The 22,367-nt window shown below is 37.9% G+C and overlaps 1 protein-coding gene across 3 annotated transcripts in view; it reads right to left on the bottom strand.

The window, feature by feature from the left end:
• The window catches only part of STRN (striatin), a 123,217-nt gene that overhangs the window by 62,593 nt on the left and 38,257 nt on the right, over positions 1-22,367 (bottom strand). For all 3 annotated transcript variants that reach the window (XM_063648814.1, XM_054474891.2, XM_054474892.2), the window contains 2 exons: positions 18,918-19,021; positions 9,981-10,054 (listed from right to left, as the gene is read on the bottom strand). In XM_063648814.1, coding sequence (XP_063504884.1) covers positions 9,981-10,054; positions 18,918-19,021 — 178 coding nt within the window. The remainder of the gene's footprint in view (positions 1-9,980; positions 10,055-18,917; positions 19,022-22,367) is intronic.

The raw sequence follows: 22,367 nt of genomic DNA, 5'->3' as shown, positions 1-22,367 counted from the left end.
ATATATACACCTACTATGTACCTACAGAAATTAAAAATTAAAAATAAATAATAACTGGGCATGGTGGCTCACACCTATAATCCCAGCAATTTGGGAGGCCAAGGCAGGTGGATCTCTAGAACCCAGGAGTTTGAGACCAGCCTGGGCAACATGGAGTAAACCCTGTCTCTACAAAAAAAAATTATCTGGGCATAGTGGCATGCAGCTGTGGTCCCAGCTACTAGGGAGGCTTAAGTGGGAGAATCACCTAAGCCCGGGAAGATGAGGCTGCAGTGAGCTGTAATCGTGCCACTGCACTCCAGCCTGGGCAACAGAGGGAGGCTCTGTCTCAAAAAAATGAATCAATGAATGAATAAATAAGTAACAAGTAATTTTTTTAAAAAAAGAACTAGAACAAAATACTGAGGAATGATGGTAGAAAACCCAATTTGGTAAAGAGCAGATATATAACAACCTTAATCCAAACCTGTTTCCCTCATTAGCTATTACATTTAAAAACTTCAGGTAGGCCAGGCGTGGTGGCTCACACCTATAATCCCAGCACCTTGGGAGGCCGAGGCGGGTGGATACCTGAGGTCAGGAGTTTGAGACCAGACTGACCAACATGGCAAAAATCCCCATCTCTACTAAAAATACAAAAATTAGTGGTGGTGGGTGCCTGTAATCCCAACTACTCGGGAGGCTGAGGCAGGACAATCCCTTGAACCCAAGAAGCGGAGGTTGCAGTGAGCCGAGATGATTGCGCCATTGCACTCCAGCGTGGGCAACAGAGCAAGACTCCATCTCAAAAACAAAACAAAACAAAACAAAACCCTCAAGTATTCTTTTAATGACATTCTTTGAATGAAAACCTCCTAAACATTTTAAAGCTTAAATTCATCATTAGGTAAAAGCAGAATCCTTTTTAGAAGGTGGTAAAATAAAAAGAGCTTTCTCTATGGTAAGTCTGGACTGCACAATCTCCAAGCTACACTATGGTTCTATATTAACAGTACAAAAAAAGTGCATACTTTCCTCAGCCTTTGATCAAACTCTAAAAAACTGCTGATCTTTATAGGATCTTATTCAAGTGGAGATACAAAAGGGACTGGGAAATTTTATTTGGTGACATTTGAAATTAAGTATTTACGGGCCAGGCACAGTGGCTCACATCTGTAATCCCAGCACTTTGGGAGGCCAAGGCGGGCGGATCACGAGGTAAGGAGACAGACACCAGCCTGGCTAACATGGTGAAATCCTGTCTCTACTAAAAATACAAAAACTTAGCCAGGCGTGGTGGCACATGCCTGTTTCCCAGCTACTCAGGAGGCTGAGGCAGAAGAATCGCTTGAACCTGGGAGGTGGAGGTTGCAGTGAGCCAAGATGATGCCACTGCACTCCAGTGTGGGTGACAGAGCAAGACTCCGTCTCAAAAAAAAAAAAAAAAAAAAAAGAAAGAAAGAAAGAAAGAAAGAAAGAAATTAAGTATTTACTACATACTGTGTTAAAAACACACACATTATCTCTTTTATTCCTTACAACCTCAAAGATAGGTACTTAGCCTCATTTTAAAAATAAGAAAGCTGAGTTTTGGAAGGTAATTTTCAGGTTTTTTAGTTAGAAACACAATTGTAAGTGCTGAATTTCTGTTTCACTCCAGAGCCCCAGCATTTTCCTTCCCATGCTATCACTACAATAAGAAATTAGAGAAATACATGAATAAAAATAAGAACTAAATCTTCCAAGTTTGTTTTACTTCTAAAAGAACTCTAAAATAACTAGGCTTAGTTCTGTGATATACCAAAGAAACAGAAGTAGACTGGAAAGGCAGGTAGGAAATAAAGGGAATTAAATTAACTCCAAAAAGAAGCTAATTACTTTGTGATAACTTCAAAGAGAAAATAAATTCAAAAAAAATAAAAAATAAAAAAAGAAGGGAGCAAAAACGCTGTCCCCAAACTCAGGGAAAACAAATACATCCTGTTTCCACTGACCACAAATTCAGGATCTGTGCAGGTAACATAGTATGTTCCAATATATCGCCTTCTTAAGTCAAGTGAATAACCTGTACTTGCCAACTAAAAACATTTACATTGCCATTTCAAGACTTCAGATGTTAAATGAAGTTCTGAGGTCATTAAATCTCCCATCAGAATAGGGCTAAATCCTTTCTACGCCATCCTCAAATATACTCAACTACTTCTGCCTATTTTGGCAGCCAGTGATATCACAAAAGTGTGATACAGCAAATCAACGGAATACTGCTCAAGAAGAACAAGGAATGAATTACTGATACAAACATACATAAATCTCAAATGCATTATTCTAAGTGAATAAGCCAGAATCAAAAGGCTACAATCTGTAAGATTCTGGAATTCATATGACTTTCTAGAAAAGGCAAAACTATAGAAATGGAAAACAGACTACTGGTTGCCAGGGGATTAGCGTAGGGAGGGAGAGATTTGTGAAAACACTAAAAAGGGTGACTTTTATGATATGTAAATTACATCTTAATAAGAATCAAATAAGAATGTACCCTATCCTCTTAAAAAAAAGTGTATTCTTACACTGAGATAAAATCTGACCCTCTAAGTAACATCTGAGGTTATGGCTGGGCCGCAGTGGCTCATGCCTGTAATACCAGCACTTTAGGAGGCCGAGGTGGGCAGATCACTCAAACCCAGGAGTTTGAGACCAGCCTGGCCAATATGGTGAAACTTCATCTCTACTAAAAATACAAAAGTTAGTTGGAGGCTGGGTGCGGTGGCTCATGCCCGTAATCCCAACTACTCAGGAGGCTGAGGCAGGAGAATCACATGAACCTGGGAGGCAGAGGTTGCAGTGAGCCGGAGGTTGCAGTGAGCCAAGATCACATCACTACACTCCAGGCTGGGTGACAAAGCAAGCCTCTATCCCCAACCCCGACCACCTCCCAAAAAAAATAGCTGGGCAAGGTGGCACATGCCTGTAATCCCAGCTACTAGGGAGGCTGAGGCAGGAGAATCATTTGAACCCAGGAGGTGAAGGTTGCAGTGAATCGAGATTGCACCACTGCACTGCAGCCTGGGCAACGGAAGTAGAGACTTCATCTCAAAGAAAAAAAAAAAATTTCAGGTTAAAAAAAGAAACCCAAAGTCAAATAGCTCTTATATTTCCTTATTCAGGCTAAGCTCGCAGTTCTTTCCATGGTTAGTAAGTAGTCATCAACTATCACAATTCATTCTTGCCTTGTCAAGTTCAAAAAGTGACATTATATAAAAGTGAGGATTTTAATATAGATAATACTTGAATTTCTCGGTAATATCGAAAGTATTTGACTGCTATTTCCAGTCAAATCAGAGTAACAGACACTAGATTTACTGTCCTGCTAAACCAACTATAAAACAAAACAGATGAAACAATGGTTTTCAAAACACTGGACATCACGCAACAAAGGACATAATACCTGAGAGAAGAGGGAAGCAAACAGGTAAGCCTCATGATTATCCCAGACACCACCTAGAGAGAGTTTCCATATCATAGCACAGGGAGGAACAAAAACAGTATCTGAAGAAATAATGGCTGAAAAGTGCCAAATTCCATGAAACCTATAAACCCACAGATCCAAGAAACTCAATAAATCCCAAGCATAAGAAATACGTAGAGAGGGCTAACTACACCAGGGCATATCATAATACAATCATTTAGAACCAATGATAAAGAGAAAATCTTAAAAGCAGCCAGAGAAAAAGATCACATTATACACAGAGCAACAAAAATAAGGGCAACAGGAGATATCTCATCAGAAATAATGCCTATGAGCAAAATAAAGACTTTTTCAGGCCGGGCGCAGTGGCTCACACTTGTAATCCCAGCACTTTGGGAGGCCAGGGTAGACGGATCACTTGATGTCAGGAGTTCTAGACCAGCCTGGCCAACATGGTAAAACCCCATTTCTACTAAAAATACAAAAATTATTCAGGCGTGGTGGCAGGCGCCTGTAATCCCAGCTACCTCGGGGGGCTGAGGCAGAAGAATCGCTTGAAACTGGGAGGCGGAGGTTGCAGTGAGCCGAGATCGTGCCATCACACTCCAGCCTGGGGGACAAGAGCGAGACTTCATCTCAAAAAAAACAAAAAACAAAACAAAAAAAACTTTCTCAGACATACAAAAGCTGCAAAAACTCATTACTAGCATTCCATATGACAAGATATGTGAGCGGAAGACTTTAAGGTTGAAGGAAAATAATACGGAAACACAGATCTACACAAAGGAATAATGAGTATTGGGAATTTTTTTTCATATTATTATTTAAATGTCTTTAAAAGACAAAAGACTGCTGGAAAAAAATAACAATGGAGTGCGTGGTTTATCACATACATAGAAGTAAAATACATGACAACAACAGCACAAAGACTGGGAAGAGGAGAAACGGAAGTACACTATTATAAGGTTATTGTTCTATCCATGAAGTGGTGTATTATCACTTGAAGACAGACTGTAATAAGTTAAAGATGTGCCTTGTAAGCCCTAAAGCAATTACTAAAATAAGAATTACTGCTAGTAAGTCAGCAAAAGAGATAAAATTGAATCATAAAAAATATTTGATAATTCAAAAGAAGGCTGAAAAAGAAGGAAAAGAAACAAGAACAGACTGAACAAAACAAATTACAAAGGTGGTAGCATTAACCTAACCATATCAATAATCATAAGTGCAAATGGTCTAAATTTCTCAATTAAAAGACAGAATTTATCACACTGGATATATTCAACTTTAAATAAGTACCTGGCTTCTAATATTAAATAGGAGAGACTGAAATATCAAAAATAAATACATTTTAACATAGCCTGAGATAATATTCTCCTAAAGTAGAAATATGAAGGTCTGGAAGTGGGACAAAAAAAAAGTTAGAAAGGAAAAGTAAATTTTTGTGAAAAATGTTTCAGAAAACGTCTGGATTATCAGTTTTAGGAAAATATGGTAAATAGATAAAAGAACAAAGAATGGAAAAAAAAATCCCTGCTTCTTTAATGGTTATGCCATTTGAATATACCCTTTCTGCCACCTCCTAGTCCTTATCACCATCATCTATAAATCCCAAGATAACCCTCCAAATCTGGCTCACATGCTTCTGCCACCAAACTTCTACATTATCTTGAGTGAAATCAATATGCATGTAGGAGATCCGCTTCTGCCTCCCCACAGCCACCACCCTCTCTAGCTGTCATATCTTAGGTCTTGTCATCATGAGGAACTATGATAGATGCAAACTGATTCTCTGAGCAGACCCGTCAGGCTCAATTACTCCCAATTCATTAGTTCTTTTTTCTTTCTTTTTTCCCTAAATTCGCTAGTTCTTTAATTTAGCTGGGACCTCTAGCCAGGGGCCAGCACACTACTGCCTGCATGTCAAATCCAGCCTACCACCTGTTTTTATAGTACAGACACATCCATTAATTTATGTACTGTCTATGAATGCTTGCATGCTACAGTGGCAAAGTTGAGTAGCTGCAACAAACAGCCTTCAAAACCCAAAATATTTACTATCCGGCCCTTTACAGAAAAAGTTTGCTGACCTGCTCTAGACCAGAATCTACCCCCTTACTTTTAATTCACCCATTAGTCAGCCTCCTTGTGTCTTCACTTCCTTCCCTCTGTAGTTTTAGTTCATGGCTTATCACTTCAATCATTCCTTTGCCAAATTTTTTTGTCCCTTTGTCTCTCCGTGAATTCAACTATTAACTATCTGCATTCTCTTTGACTTTACCCAGGCTACCAAATGTGCAGCCTAGTGCCTCTACACACACTCATGATCACACACCTTAACTGGACCCTTAGCTTTTCTCGATCCTACTATTCCCTGGAAAGTCAGTCTTCCTGTTTACCATTAGCATTTTAAACCTTCTCTACTTTTCTTAAACATCTGACCCACTCTCAGCAGATAATCCTATCTCATACATAAAGCTATCACTTGTGGACGTTCCCTCAAATACCCACCACCAAACAGAAATCCAAATCTATAAATCTGTTAACCTAACTTCCTACATTCTCTCTTGGTAATGATAAAAGACATGCTCCTCCTGCCATTCTCCAGCTATGCTCAGAATCCAATCCCTACCACCTTCTTCAGATTATCTTCCTATTTTGAGTATCTCTACTCTTTCCCTTTTTATTGGTTACTCCTCTAAGACACACATCACACCATATGCGCGCGAGTGTGCACACACGCACACACACACTTTCCTTGACCCCATGTCCTTCCAGCTATTGCCCTCTAATCTCTCTCCTTCACCTTCACAACCTAAGCTTCCTGAAACCTAACTATACCCACTTTGTTTTTGCCCTCACCTCTCTCCTAAAGTTCTCAGTGTCCCACGTGTCACAGAGTCCTACAGATATTCTTCAGTCCTCTGGGAATTAACCAGTAGTGTTGAACAGTCCTTCCTTCTGGAAGCCCTCTCTTCTCTTGGTTTCCTTGGTCTCCTGGTTTTCCTCCTACTGCTAATGTACTCTCTATCAGACTCTTTTTCATGTTTCCATTCTTCTACCAGTCTTTTAAATGTCATTCCTCAGGGCTCCATTTTATGTAACCTTACCTCACATACAGCTCCTGGGTGACTGTTTCAACTCCAATGGCTGTGAGTGCCACCAGTACCATATGTTGATGCCTCTCAAATTTATGTCTCTAACACATCCATACTTCTGGCTTGAGCTCAAGACCCATATACTCAACTGTCTACTAGCCATCTCCACTTGGTTATCTAAGAAATAAATCCAAAAGTGAACCCACCATTTTCCAAATCTACTTCTGGTCTAGTTGTTTAAATTACAAATGTGGGAGTCACTTCTGACTCATCCTTTTTTCACCCCCTACATCCAATCAAGAAGTAGTTCCTGTGCTTGCCTTGGCAGCAAATATACTAAAATTAGAATAATACAGAAAAGATCAGCATAAAATCGAATTTATGTACATATAAAAAGAACAGTTCCTGCATATTTTACTTCCTAAATATTTCCTGAACACACCCTTGTCAAGGAAACCTTACTCATTTGCCCAGGTTTCTGCAACAGTCCTCTAACCAGTCGCCCCATCTCCATCGTTGCTCCTCTCTAATCCATGTTCCACACTACAGCCCACGTAATCCAAGAGTAAATCTCATCATAAACCCCTAATTAAGATCCTTCAAATGCTTAGAATATTCCTAAGCGTGAACTACTTAACATGTTTCACAAGGCCCTTGTAACTATTTTACCCCCCAGCTAACTCTCTGTCTACATCTGGAAACATTCCTTCCCTCTCTCCCACTACTATCCAGGTATCCCATTTCTCAAATGTGCCATAGTCTTACCTCAGAAGCTCTGCTGCTAATACTCTGCCTTTCTCCCACCTCCCATTCAACAAATATTTAGTCAGTTTACTTGCCCTGGCTAATTCCTACTTGTCCTTAAGATGTCAAAATTAAACATCACTTCCTCCAAGAAGCCTTTCTTGACCACTTGACTAGGTTTGTGCTACTGTGCTCAATAACACTTATTATTTCTCCATTATACATGTCATATGTCATTGTAATCACTTCTTTAACTGTCTGTCTTCCCTACAAAAATCCAACAGGACATTGTTGTCTTATTCACTGGATTTGGTACTAGGTCTGAAAAACATTATATATATAATATTTATAAGATGAATGGATGGTTGGAAAGATAGATGAAATTATACTAGGTACTAACTAAGTATTATATACTGAGAATAACTAGGTATTGTATACTAAGAAAATAAACATTTGAGCTAGGAAGTATTCCCAGAGTATTTCCTAGTTTACAGATCAGGAATGGAGTAACCATAGAGAAATTAAGTAGGATCACGGAAATTTAAAATGTTGGGGCAGAGTCAAACTTACATCTATCTGCTTTTAAAGCGCAAGCCCTTTCTACTGAGCGGTGCTGTTTACTTATAAACTTTATAATTTTTTTTTAAGAGACAGGATCTCACTCTGTCACTCAGGCTAGAGTGCAGTGGCACAATCTTAGCACACTATAACCTAACCTCAAACTCCTGAGCTCAAGTGATGCTTTCACCTCAGCCTCCCCAGTAGCTAGGACTACAGGTATGTGCCACCATCCCCAGCTAATTTTTTAATTTTTTGGTAGAGACAGGGTCTTGCATACATTGCGCAGACTGGTCTCAAACTCCTAGCCTTAAGCAATCCTCCCACCTTGGCCTCCCAAAGTGGGATTACAGGCATTAGCCACTGCAGCCAGCCATGTTTACTTACAAACATTTAAAAAATACATTGTATCTAGGCTTCTATTCTCCTAAATTGATATCCAAAACTTAAGAAATGAAAACTTTTTAATACGATACTAATTAAAATCACTCCTTTGAGTCAGTTAATATAGTTTTAGAACAGTTTTTAACAAATAGCCTAGATTTTTTAAAAATTTATTTTGAAATTTAAGCACATCTCAGGTCACAAGAACAGACGCTCAAGTAAAAGACAGAATATTAAAAAACAAAGGAAAAAAAACACACCAGTGATCAACTGGCATTGCTTTAGATCTCAAGCATTTAATATTCAGCTGAGGAAATGCATTAATACACTACTACACTGAATTAACTACAAAATTGGCAGTACATTTAGAAGTCATTTTGGAAAGTTCTTTTATACATTGTCAAATACAGAAGCAACATGATAAAATGGAAAGAATATGAATTTTGGAGTCAGAAAGACCTGGGTTCAGCTCCATATTCTATCATTACTTAATATCTGTGTGACGTTGGGCAAGTTTTTCCACTTCTCTGAGTTTAAATTTCACATATGTAAAATCCAAATAAATATTATCTTTACCGAAGATACTTTACCGAATAACTACTTTAAAATTTAAAGTGAATATGCGGCCGGGTGTGGTGGCTCACGCCTGTAATCCTAGCACTATGGGAGGCCGAGGCGGGAGGATTAAGAGGTCAGGAGATCGAGACCATCCTGGCTAACATGGTGAAACCCCGTCTCTATTAAAAATACAAAAAATTAGCCGGGCCTGGTGGTGGGCGCCAGTAATCCCAGTTACTCGGGAGGCTGAGGCAGGAGAATGGCGTGAACCCGGGAGGTGGAGCTTGCAGTGAGCCGAGATCGTGCCACTGCACTCCAGACTGGGTGACAGAGTGAGACTCCGTCTCAAAAAAAATAAAATAAAATTTAAAGTAAATATATATATAAAGCCTCTAGTACAAGGTACGTATTTCAGTAAATGATATAAATGAACATTAATGTCTTCAGATATCTGATTGGGAAATTTAACCTGAAATTACGCCAAAAACGTACCTATCTAAAACATGGCTGATAACTTTTGATTAATTTTTGTCATTCTTCCCTAATACCTACTAATAAGTGAATTATATCTATATTTCTTAATATCTGATTATTTACAAGTAATATTTTATATTGTTTGATGGTATGAAGAAGTAGGAAAAAGAAAAAGAAGAAATAATTCAAAAATATAATAAATGGTTCAGCTGTTAAAACATGTTCTAGTTACAGAAACTCCTGTGGACAAGAAAGACCAAAACAGTTTTCCACCTGAAACCAAAGAATTATGTTTTTGGGATGAGGAATTCCTCCATGCTTTAAGAAGAAATCTCTTACCTCTATATTTCCTAATCTTTCTCAGGATTTCAAGAGCATGATGTACTTTGTACTGCACATCTGAAAGTTCCCATTAACTCTGGGCAGACCCAGCTAGACAAGGTTATGCTGGTGCATGTTACCCCATGAACTCTGATCCTTCCAGTAAGTGTAGAACATAAGCAGAAAATGGGGAACTAAAAGAAAGGGGAAGAGGGAAAAGGAAGGAAGGTGGTGGAAAATGATCTAAATGACACTAAATGGTGCCAAAAGACAAGCAGGTCAGAAAAAATAACTAATATACAAATAATTAGAAAGTAACTTACAGTTGTAAATGTTGCTAGAAAATACTAGACATTAACTTCTTTTTAACACTTAAACTTCCTTTAAAATTAGCTTACCAGAATCATAGCTTGGAGGCTTCATATCACCCTGATTCAATTCTGTCCCATATTTCAACTTGTGGTATTTGGCTCTAACAAAGAAATGAGAAAATACAGACCATCTTAAAATATATTTAAATTAACTGTAACACACACAACAGTAGTAGTCACAAGAATTCAGTAGTCCTGGCTGAACACTCCTAGAACTTTCAAAGGCTCATAGCTTTCCATGGTGTCAAAGTTATAATACAAAAGTGCTTGCCTTTTTCGTTGTTGCTGTTGTTGTTATACCATCAAGTATCCTTATAACAAAATAAAGGAATAACTCTGGGAATCATAACTCTTCTTTCTGTAATAACAAAATGAACCATATAACATCCTAGTTTCTGTAGTATTCAAATTTTCCTGATGATTGCCAAAGCTAAATTTTACTATCAAAAACAGTTAAAAAAAAAACAAAAAAGGTTTGGATTGTGAAATAAATTTGCAGAAGACTTTTCTCAAAAAATTGAGCTTTTTAAAAAGAAAAGTCATCTACAATATTATATGCCTTGTCAGATAATCATGATTTGCCAAATATGCATTATACTGCACAATCCAAGGGGGAAAACCCCAGCCCAAATCATCAGTGTTGAATAAAATATTCCAGTAGAAAGTAATTTTTTAAACTAGTCAAGATATCCCTTGTCTTTTGCTCAAAAAGAACTGTGAATGGGAATACTGTTTTATCTTGTTTTCAAAGTTGACAGAATGTTATCATTCTGGTTAACAGGATTTAACCATCTGATTTAACTATCTCAGATTTAACCATGAGACTAGAAAAATAACCCAGATAATGTAGAAATTTTTTAAAGGGTGACTAAAAATAGCCATATCTGCTTAATCTATTTGCATATTTTCACTTGTTGGCTCCCTAAAATACTGAGGCCATTTATAATAAATATTCAATGTGTTAAGACTGGGATATTAATATAAACAACAATAATTTGAAAAACCAAAATAATACAGTAATAAAGGAAGAAAGGTGTAACACAGCCAAATTTGAAAGTTTTTTTTCTTTATAAAAACCTAATAGACCACTTACCATTAGGTTTTTTCATAATTTAAGAAAAGTAGTGGCTGGGCACGGGGGCTCATGCCTGTAATCCTAACACTTTCGGAGGCCAAGGGAGATGGATCACCAGAGGTCAGGAGTTTGAGATCAGCCTGGCTAACATGGTGAAACCCTGTCTCTATCAAAAAATACAAAAATTAGCTAGGTATGGTGGTGCACCTGTAATCCCAGTTACTCGGGAGGCTAAGGTGGAAGAATCGCTTAAACCCGGCTGCAGAGGTTGCAGTGAGTGAGGCAAGATCATGCCACTGCACTCCAGCCTGAGTGAGACAGTGAGACCCTGTCTCAAAAAAAAAAAAAAGAAAAAAAGAAAAGTAGAAAGGAAATCAAAAATTATTTGCTCAAATGTGTAAAATACTGAAATCTTTCTTATTTTGCAATAATAATCATTTTGCAGTCACAACAGAAAAAAAAGTTTTAGACAGAGAGGAATTCCAAGAAAACCTATGAAAACTATAGGCAGTTGATGTCCTATTTCTTAAGGTAGGTGATAGGTACATGAGTATTTTTTATAACAGTCTTTATATCTTATACGTATGTATGAAATGTTTTATAGTAACATTTACACATTAAGAAAGAAAAAAATATATTCATATGCCAATGAACTGATCTCTTAAGCAAAAAGTAAAAGGTACAAAATACAATGTCTGCATACATTTTTTAAAAGATATATATCTATTTCATTAGCCTATGCATATGAATCTTTCTGGAAGGATACATAATACGTAAGATATCAGTTGATAAGATTTCCTTGGGAAAGGAAATCAATGAACTGAGGCAGAAGGGAGACTGTTTTTGCTGTTATTTGGTTAATTAACTATATATATACTTAATTTTAGTAAATATGTTTGGTCCAAATTATTTACAACATCTATTCTCAATGTGTCTCTTAACCACAAAGATTTTTCACTGGACTAAATGTTTGCCCATCTAGTTCAATGTATTTGTAATACTATTGATCATCAGAAGGTAAGATTTACAGACATTAATTTGACTTGCAGTTACTAGAAAGTAAACAAGGTTCCAAATGTAACTGTCAATCTCTTATTTTTCCAGAAACACACTTCATTTACCATAAGACAAAGTAGTAATACCTGCCAGAAGTCAAAATAGCAACTGAATGTAACTAGTCTGAAGACAGATTATATTAAAGCTTTTAAAATAATAGTAGCTATAAAATGTTATGGCGTTTATATTTTTTATATATATATATATAAAAGAAAAACATTTTCAAACACAAAATACTGCATTATAGTGCATTCTAGTGGTCTCAGGAAAAACTACAACAGAACCTACAAAAAGGGAACAGAAAATATTTTACAAAAATAAATGTAACAAAAATTGTGACACATTATGAACATTTTATTTTAAAAATTAGACAAAGGCAAAATATGTAAAGAACTGTTGTGTTTATCACAAGCTATGGTCCCTTAAATCAAGATCTCCCTACTGAATTGTTACATTCACTAAAATATATTTTTCTCACAGAACCCTCCTTATGCTTAATAGCATTCCTTTTTAAGTCAATATGTGAAAATACCTTCTCATTCATACCGTTTTCCACTGTTTTAACACTCAGCTCACCGTGCTAACCAATCTTTCTTGTTTGCTATTCTTTTTCTGTCTAATTCTGCCTGTAAGATAAAAAAGCAGATCTTATATCTAGCAACTCCATGTTTGATACACAGGTAGGCCCTCCATAAATGACCTTTATTGGATAAAAGTAGCATAAAAATTGTTTAATAACTATAATACACTAAAGAAGAGTAATTTTAGCTTTGTTTCAAAGCCTATTATTATACATATTATGCTAGGAGTATAACAGCATCTCAATTATATCTTAAATGTGGATGCTAAAAATAATTTGATTAATTTCAATGAACTATTACTGAATTCCTATGATTCACAGGCACTGTGCTGGCTGCTGGGACAACCTACAGCTTGTAGTTAGGTAAGGGTGGAAGGTGAGGGTATGCGTAAGAGACAGGAATGTAAATAACTACAGCATACTGTATAACAGCTATAAGGGCTATTAGCAAGTATTACAAGAATGCAGATAAGGGATTATCTAATTCGGTCAAAATTGGTGTCAAAGAAAGCTACCAAAAAGAAGGTAACACGGGAGATTTTAGCTAAATCTCAAAATGCCAGTGGGAGTTTTCCAATCAGAAAATGGATTGATGGAGAGGGCATTTCTGTCAGAAGGGACATCTTAAGTGGAAGAAAAAAAAAAAAAAAACACACAGTAGGTCAAAAAACAGCAAAAAGAATAATTACACCCAAAAGGTATGGAAGGAATGGAGACAGAGAAGGGACAGAAAGGGCCTGGTTGTGAAGAACTTTACTAAGAACCTGAAATTAGCTAGATATTTTTAAACATAGATATAATAGAATTATCATATTTGTGTTTTAGAAAATGAATTCTATGGATATGGAAGATGAATTAAAATATGGAAATACTAGAAGCAAGGAGGACAGTCAAGTTACTATAGTAGGGTAGATAAAAGTAGCAGTGAATAGACAGAAATTTTAAAAATGGTAGAAATTTTTCAGAATTGTATTTATGTAATATTTGAGGTTCCTCAGCTAGATGTTCCTAAGTCAACCTCAGATTATACACTATGTAATCTTGAAAATTTATATTACATTTTATCACACATTAAGGAATGCTTTGATAAATCCACTGCTAGGTAAGTAATTCTTCTGTAACATTAATAATTCGGTTTTACTTTTGGATCCTAAAGCGGGACTACTCAGAAAATCTGCAAAAATCACGCAAAGAAAATCATGTAAAATCATGATCTTCACTTAGGCATTTACAGGTGAAATGACAAGGTATCTGGAATTGCATTAAAATAGATCAAGGTGAAAAAGACTGACAAAAACATTAACTGTTAAAACTTGGGGCTGTATATAAAAGACATCAGTTTCTCTATGAGTATATTTCAAATTTTCCTCAATAAATTTTTTTAAAATTCAATTTAAAATTCAAGCCACAAATAAATGCTTTTTAAAAATTTTTTAAAAATTTTTTAGATTATACAAATAGTGCCATAACATCAAGAATAATCCCAAATCATTTCATATACTTCAAAAGATAACAAAACCAGGCTGGGCGCGGTGGCTCACGCCTGTAATCCCAACACTTTGGGAGGCTGAGGTGGGCGGATCACCTGAGGTTGGGAGTTCGCAACCAGTCTGACCAACATGGAGAAACCCCATCTCTACCAAAAATACAAAATTAGCCGGGTGTGGTGGTGCATGCCTGTAATCTCAGCTACTGGGGAGGCTGAGGCAGGAGAATCGCTTGAACTCGGGAAGTGCAGGTTGCAGTGAGACGAGATTGTGCCATTGCACTCCAGCCTGGGCAACAAGAGCAAAACTCCGTCTCAAAAAAAAAAAAAAAAAAAAAAAATCTTCCCTAGATTCAGCCAGTTCCTTATCTCTACTGTTCTTCAGAGTCAAATTCTTAAAAAAATGAGCAACTCTGCCAGGCGCGGTAGCTCACGTCTCTGATACCAACACTTTGGGAGGTCGAGGCGGGCGGATCACAAGGTCAAGGGATCGAGACCATCCTGGCCAAGATGGTGACACCCCATCTCTACTAAAAATACAAAAATTAGCCCAGTGTGGTGGTACACACCTGTAGTCCCAGCTACTCAGGAGACTGAGGCAGGAGAATGGCTTGAACCCAGGAGGCGGAGGTTGCAGTGAGCCGAGATCACGCCACTGCACTCCAGCCTGGTGACAAAACAAGGCTCTGTCTCAAAGAAAATAATAATAATAATAAGCAACTCCATCTCTCCCCACTTCATCCTTCTCAGCCCTTGATCCTCTGTGATCTGGCTCATGTTCCTGCTGCCTTACTGAAGCTGCTTTAGTAAGGGTACCAATAAGCTTCCTCTACTGGCAACTCCAAATGACTATTTTCAGTATACAACTTACTTGGAGTCCACTTAGCATCTTCAGTTATTGAACTCCCTCCTTTAACTCCTTTAACTTCCAAAATACTACTCTCTCCTCCTTCCTTCTCTATTTCTTTGTTGGTTCTTCTTCCTCTGCCTTCTCTTCAAATATTTCTACTTCCTGTCACTCCTTCTAGTTCTCTCTTCTGTTTCCACAATACTTGTTCTATCAACTACTCCTTTCACTTCACTCACAATAATACTGATGATTCCCAAGCATATATTTCACATCATGCGTCCCCCTCACATATCTGCTCTTTAATTCTTCTTTTTAATTCATTTGATACCTTCTAAAAGTCTCTCATAATTCAGATAGTCCTTCAAGCCAGGAACCTGGGAGTCGTTCTCAAATTATCTTTCTCACTCACCCACTGTCCCATCTCCAAATTTTTATATAAGCTTCAGATTTATGGACTCTACTTAAAATTTTTTATAGTTGATGTGTCTCTATTTCAGCAGCTACTGTGTTATCACTTCTCATCTTAGACTATTACAATCTTTCTGCCTGTGTTTACAGATCTTTCCAGTCCACCCCCACACTGAGGTCAGGAGATCTTTCTAATATGTATTTCATACTCTATCTTGCTTAAAACTTTCAAGTGCTTAACAACTAAATGCAGTATATATTTCCAGGTTGGATCCTGGTCCAGGAAAAAAAAATGCTATAAAGATCATTTTTAGAACATCTGAATATAGACTATATCAGATAATAGAATATCAATGTTACATTTCTTTAATTTGGTAATGTACTATAATCATATAAGGAAATGTCCTTGCTCTTAGGAAATATACACAGAGGTAGTTAGGGACAAACTAGCAAATGATTTAGGGGAAAAAATGGTACCTATAGAGAGAGCAAACACAATAAAGCAAATATAGCAAATCGTTTTCAATTGGTGAATCTGGGTAAAGGGTATACAAGATTCTTGCAACTCCTCTATTAGTTTGAGATCATTTTAGATAAAATTTTTTTGGCTGGGTATGGTGACTCACGCCTATAATCACAGCACTTTGAGAGGCTACAGCAGGAGGCTTCTTGAGCCCAGGAGTTCCATACCAGCCCTGGCAACAGAGCGAGACCCTGTCTCTCTAAAAAATTAAAAATTTATCTGCGTGGACTGGAGTATATCTGTATTCCCAGCCACTTGGGAGGCTAAAGTGGGAGGATCACTTGTGCCCAGAAGGTTGACACCGCAGTGAACCATGACTGTGCCACTGCACTACAGCCTGGGCAACAGAGCAAGACCCTGTCTCAAAAAAAAAAAAAAAAATTTAAACCTCCCACATTCCATGTAAGATAAAAGTACATGTTACATGTAAGATAAAAGTTTGAACTCCTTGGTTAGGCTCTCTGTGATCTGACTCTTGCCCCCTCTACCATTATCGGTCATCAACTGAGACGAGGACCACAACCAACATCCTACTCTCCACACACAAAGATTACAAATTTCTGAACACACCAAACTGCTTTGTTCCATGTCAAACATGTTCTCTCTACTTCCTGCACCTTGTCTGTCTGACAAGCACCTTCTTATTTGATGCTATTCAAGCCTCACCTCCTCTTACTCTGCACTCCTTTCTACTTTCATCTTCCAGATGAAAATAACCACTCTGGGCTGCGCACGGTAGCTCACGCCACCCAGCACTTTGGGAGGCTGAGGCAGGCGGATCACGAAGTCAACAGATCGAGACCACCCCAGTCAACATGGTGAAACCCCGTCTCTACTGAAAATACAAAAATTAGCTGGGCATGGTGGCAAGCGCCTGTAATCCCAGCTACTCGGGAGGCTGAGGCAGGAGAATTGCTTCAACCCAGGAGGTGGAGGTTGCAGTGAGCCGAGATCGTGCCACTGCACTCCAGCCTCGCAACAGAGCAAAACTTCGTCTCAAAAAAAAAAAAAACTCAAATACTCGGCCAGGTACATTGGCTCACGCCTGTAATCCCAGCACTTTGGGAGGTTGAGGCGGTGGATTACCTGAGGTCAGTAGTTCGAGACCAATCTGACCAATATGGTGAAACCCTGTCTCTACTAAAAACGCAAAAAAATTAGCCGGGCATGGTGATGTGCCTGTAGTCCCAGCAACTCAGGAGGCTGAGACAGGAGAATTGCTTGAGCCCGGGAGGCGGAGGCTGCAGTGAACCGAGATCACACCACTGCACTCCAGCCTAGGCAACAAAGCAGGACTCCACCTCAAAAAAAAAAAAAAAAAAAAAAAAAAAAAAAAAACTCACTACTCCCAAATTATGTACTTTTAAAAATGTTTTTTCTTTCCATGTCCCTAATACAGCTTTTCATCAACTTTTCCCAAGTATGAAAAGAAACACGTATTTTTCACTAAGAGGTCAACCTATTTTCAATCTCTTACGCCATTTAAAGATTCTACATGATGATGAACACAGTTCTAATAAAATTTTATGTTTCTCATTATTCATAAATGTCATCTATTTATCTAACTGCATCTAAATGCTATTTTATTGCAAATATCCCAGTCACCAACTTCAAAAAGAGAAAAACATAACAAGCATCATTAAAAACAAAGCAAAAAAGTAGCAAAATAGATAATTCCAATATCACCTATAAGTACTCAGTTATCTAAAAAAACTGAACTCAGATTGTCAACAAAAAAATCCAAGGCCCATTCATTAAAGCAAATAAATAACTCATTTAACTTCCAAAAATCTCACTCATGACCTATTTTCCTTTACTTGTGACCCAAATTTAGTTATGGGAGTATCTTAGACACTAGCAAAATAGAAAGGTAAGATAAGCTTCTGGAGAGATTGTAACAGCAGACAGCAAAGGAACAAAATACACAAAAAAAGTCTACAGGCTGGGCGCGGTGGCTCACGCCTGTAATCCCAGCACTTTGGGAGGCCGAGCTGGGGGGATCACGAGGTCAGGAGATCGAGACCATCCTGGCTAACACAGCGAAACCCCACCTCTACTAAAAATACAAAAAATTAGCCAGGCATGGTGGCAGGTGCCTGTAGTCCCAGCTACTTGGGAGGCTGAGGCAGGAGAATGGCGTGAACCCGGGAGGTGGAGCTTGCAGTGAGCTGAGCTGAGATTGCACCACTGCACTCCAGGATGGGCGACAGAGGGAGACTCCATTTCAATAAAAAAAAAAAAAAAAAAAGTCTATATAGAATCTTAACATAGTCTGCTGGAACAATTTTTTTCTAAAGAAAATACATCAAATTGAATAATATTAAATGACAAGAAAAGGAGTAAACATTATAGAAATTTCCTTTAAAAATTAAAAACTATTTCAACTTTAAAATGAATGGGTATTAACAGTTCAGGGAACACATCTGCTTCTTCAAAACAGGCAGAGTAGGAAAAAAATGTTGCTAATTTTTAAGAAATCATATAAATCAGTTTTTTGATCATTATTAAACTATTCATAATAAAATTAACATATCACAACCATTCATACAAATGTTTACTGCAGATACACCTGAACTCAAGCAGTATGAACATTTAAATTTATTTTAGGAATGATGAAAAAATTATTCCAACATTTAAGAGACCACCATTTTGGCCAGGCCCAGTGGCTCACACCTGTAATCCCAGCACTTTAGGAGGCCGAGGTGGGCAGATCACCTGAGGTCAGGAATTCGAGACCAGCCTGACCAACATGGAGAAACCCCGACTATACCAAAAATACAAAATTAGCTGGCTGGGTGTGGTGGTGCATGCCTATAATCCTAGCTACTGGGGAGGTTGAGGCAGGAGAATTGCTTGAAACCAGGACGTGGAGGTTGAGGTGAGCCAAGATCGCACCATTGCACCCCAGCCTGGGCAACAAGAACAAAACTCCGTCTCAAAACAAACAAACAAAAAAAGAACACCACTTTTCATTTTACTGAATTACCTTTCCTGTTTAAGAGCATACTCCAACATTTTGATCCTCCTCACAAGATCCTTCTTCAAATTTTCTTGGCCCTTCCTTTCTCCCTGTAGGAAGGCAATCTGGGCCTGAGTAGGGGAAAGACAGACAAAATTCAGTTTAGACCAAAAAAAGAAAAGTCTTTTTAACTCAGTAAAGAACCTTTGAAGTTTGAACAATTAGATGCAAAAATATTTCCTTTACACATTTCTCACAAAGTATGTACAAATATAAAAATGCACTGACTGCAAGGCGGAAAAAGGATTTAAGTTAAAAAGGGCGGTGGGGACATCTAAATGCATTTTACTTCAGGGTAGGGATTTTACAACACATAGTCCACATCATTTAAGAGTCTACAATATAAAACAACTAATACTGCCGGGTGCGGTGGCTCACACCTGTAATCCCAGCACTTTGGGAGGCAGAGGCGGGTGGATCACTTGAGGTCAAGAGTTCAAGACCAGCCTGGCCAACATGGTGAAACCCTGTCTCTACTAAAAATATAAAAATTAGCCGGGCCTGGTGGCACCTGTAATCCCAGCTACTCAGGAGGCTGAGGCAGGAGAACTGCTTGAACCCAGGAGGCAGGGGTTGCAGTGAGCTGAGATTGCGCCACTGCACTCCATCCTGGGTAACAGAGTGAGACTCCATATCAAAAAATAAAATAAAACAATTAATATTAATGCAAACAAATGCAAGGTGTACAGTACGGTTTGCTAAAGTGTTTGTCTTTTTGCCATCAACAGGATCTTTTCATAAAGCAGGAAGGGTTAAAGTAAAATCAGTTCTTATAATCCCCTTGCATAAGCTTCATCATGTATTTAAATTTTATGACAGATTCCTTAAGTGACTTTATTTTGGACCTCCCCTACAAACAATAAATTGCTCCCTTTTCTCAATCCCCACCATTTTTCTCACCCACCTTGACATGTAATCCATAGAAAAAAGAAAGTGAAAGTTGGGAAAAGGAAAATTAGAGACAATGGCCTTCTGCCCATTCCTGACCCCCACCCCAAGAAATTACTAAAACCCTACATTTGAAGATGAAACAAACTGTAAACAACTTTTAAAGTCAGTAAAACAGAGGGGTAGGAAAGAGTAGCTCTCTAGAATATTAAAAGAACGTTTACAATTGAAATACTATCTTTCACATAACAAACAAACTATGTCACAAACACTAACTTGTTAAAGTGACTCATAATACCTCTTAAAAGTCATAAGGGCCTCAAAACTAGCTATAAATTTCACTATTCTCACATGTACCACCACCTCCGTCTATTATACTGACCCACTAAGACAGGTAACAATGTTATTTATGTATCTACAGTGCTTTCCATTAAGTGAGCAAGAACTTTACATTTAAGGATGACCTTGCCACATCCCTAAGGAATTGTGAGGACTGTGCAACTCAGGTTTAGCAAGTGAGCCATTAAACTTAATTCTCATTCAAGCTTAGTTTGAATGAGCTTTGTTTCTATTCGGTACCACAAGAAACACAAAATCCAACTTATCTAGTCTCTTATAACTTTCAAAATGTAGGCAGTGTTAAGCTTTTGTTTTCATTTCAATGTGCTCTTAAATTTTACATTACAATTAAAGAAAGGATTACATTTATCTTACTGAAATAAAAGTGGTCTGAAAACAATTCAATTATTTTCAGAGGAAAAGGCATCAAATATCCACAAGACTCTTTTGAAATTATATATTCTGCAGTGGGATAATTACGTTACCTAACCAGAATAGTAATGACACATGCATTTAAAGCTGATAAAAATGAAAGTCTTGTCAAAAGGAAATGACAGCCCAACTTGTCAGGCCAAACATGCTTTGGCCTAGACCTTTATATGCTCTTTAAAATTACTTTAATAAAAATAATAAGCTAATCAATGCAATCAAACTTTGAAGGTAATAACAATGTCAATTATCAATTTTGTCCTCTCGATACTCCTTGGCTAGTTTTGCATTTCTGCTAACATCATTGGTCCTGGATGATTCTGAAACTTCAGCCTACAATACCGCAAAGTCTTTACTGTATATGTTCAACTTCAAGCATAAGAGAAATTACAATTAAAAGTATAATCAGAGGCTGGCCACAGTGGCTCAGCCCTGTAATCACAGCACTTTGGGAGGCCGAGGCGGGAGGATACCTTGAGCTCAGGAGTTTGAGCCTACCTAGCCTGTGCAACATAGTGAGACCACGTCCCTAGAAATAATTCAAAAAATCAGCCAGGCATGGTGGCATGTGTCTGTGGTCCCAGCTACTTGGGAGGCTGAGGCAGGAGAATCACCTCAGCCCAGGAGGCCAAGGCTGCAGTGAGCAGTGATCACACCACCACACTCTAACATGGGTGACAGAGTGAGAACCTGTCTCAAAAAAAAAAAAAGTGGGGGATGGTAATCAGGGCCAGGCATGGCAGGCATGGTAGCTAATGCCTGTAATCCCAGAACTTTGGGAGACTCAGGTGAGAGCATTGCTTGAGGCTGGAGTTTGAGACCATCCTGGCCAACATACCAAGACATCTCATAAAGAAATTAAAAATATAAAAAATGAAGTACAATCAGATTTCTCCTTTTCCATCAGAAGGATAAAGTCCAGTAATTTAATAATATGGTAGAAAACAGACATTTATATGTTAGCTGTGGTGATACAAACCAGTTTCACTTTATAGAGGACAACTGGTAATATCTGTCAAGTTTGTAAATGCATATACCCTTTAACTCAGCAATTTTAGAATGTTATCCTTCAAATATATATTTGCACATATGTGAAATTATATAATACATGACTGATAAAACACAGACAAGAATATGTATACAACCCAAATGACCGCCTAAAGGAGACTGGTTAAATAAATGAGTATAATTGAAAGAAAATTAGGACCTGAACTAAGACCTTTGAGAAAAGAGTAAAAGACTATGAGAATAATGTCAATCTTTTACCTTTTTTTCTCTACGAAACTTAGACGTTAGAAACAAAAAGTCTTACAACACATTCCTACATTAAAAAAACTAATTCCTTCTGTAAAACGACCTCAGTCGAAAACATAATAATTGGTATAAATTCTTACTCTTTTAAAATAAAGATTAAATTCCAGCTAAAAATTCTCCAGATATGGCAGTATATTGCTCTTTTAATTGAATTGAAGAAGGGCGAGGGTGAGAGACATAAAAGACAAAAACAGCGAAAGGAAGAAAAAAAAGGGAAGGAAAAAAGGTAAAAAGAAAAAGAGGAAAATAGGTCGGACACAGTGGCTCACACCTATAATCCCAGAACTTTGGGAGGCCGAGGCGGGGGGATCACTTGAGGTCAGGAGTTCAAGACCAGCCTGGCCAACATGGTAAAACCCTGTCTCCACTAAACATACAAAAATTAGCCAGGCATGGTGGCAGGCACCTGTATTCCCAGCTACTTGGAAGACTGAGACAGAAGAATCA

The sequence above is a fragment of the Pongo pygmaeus genome, chromosome 12 (genome assembly GCF_028885625.2).
Source record: "Pongo pygmaeus isolate AG05252 chromosome 12, NHGRI_mPonPyg2-v2.0_pri, whole genome shotgun sequence".
Taxonomy (NCBI): Eukaryota; Metazoa; Chordata; class Mammalia; order Primates; family Hominidae; genus Pongo; species Pongo pygmaeus.
Note: the sequence above shows the minus strand (reverse complement) of the source record. Positions and strands in the feature narration are given on the sequence as shown.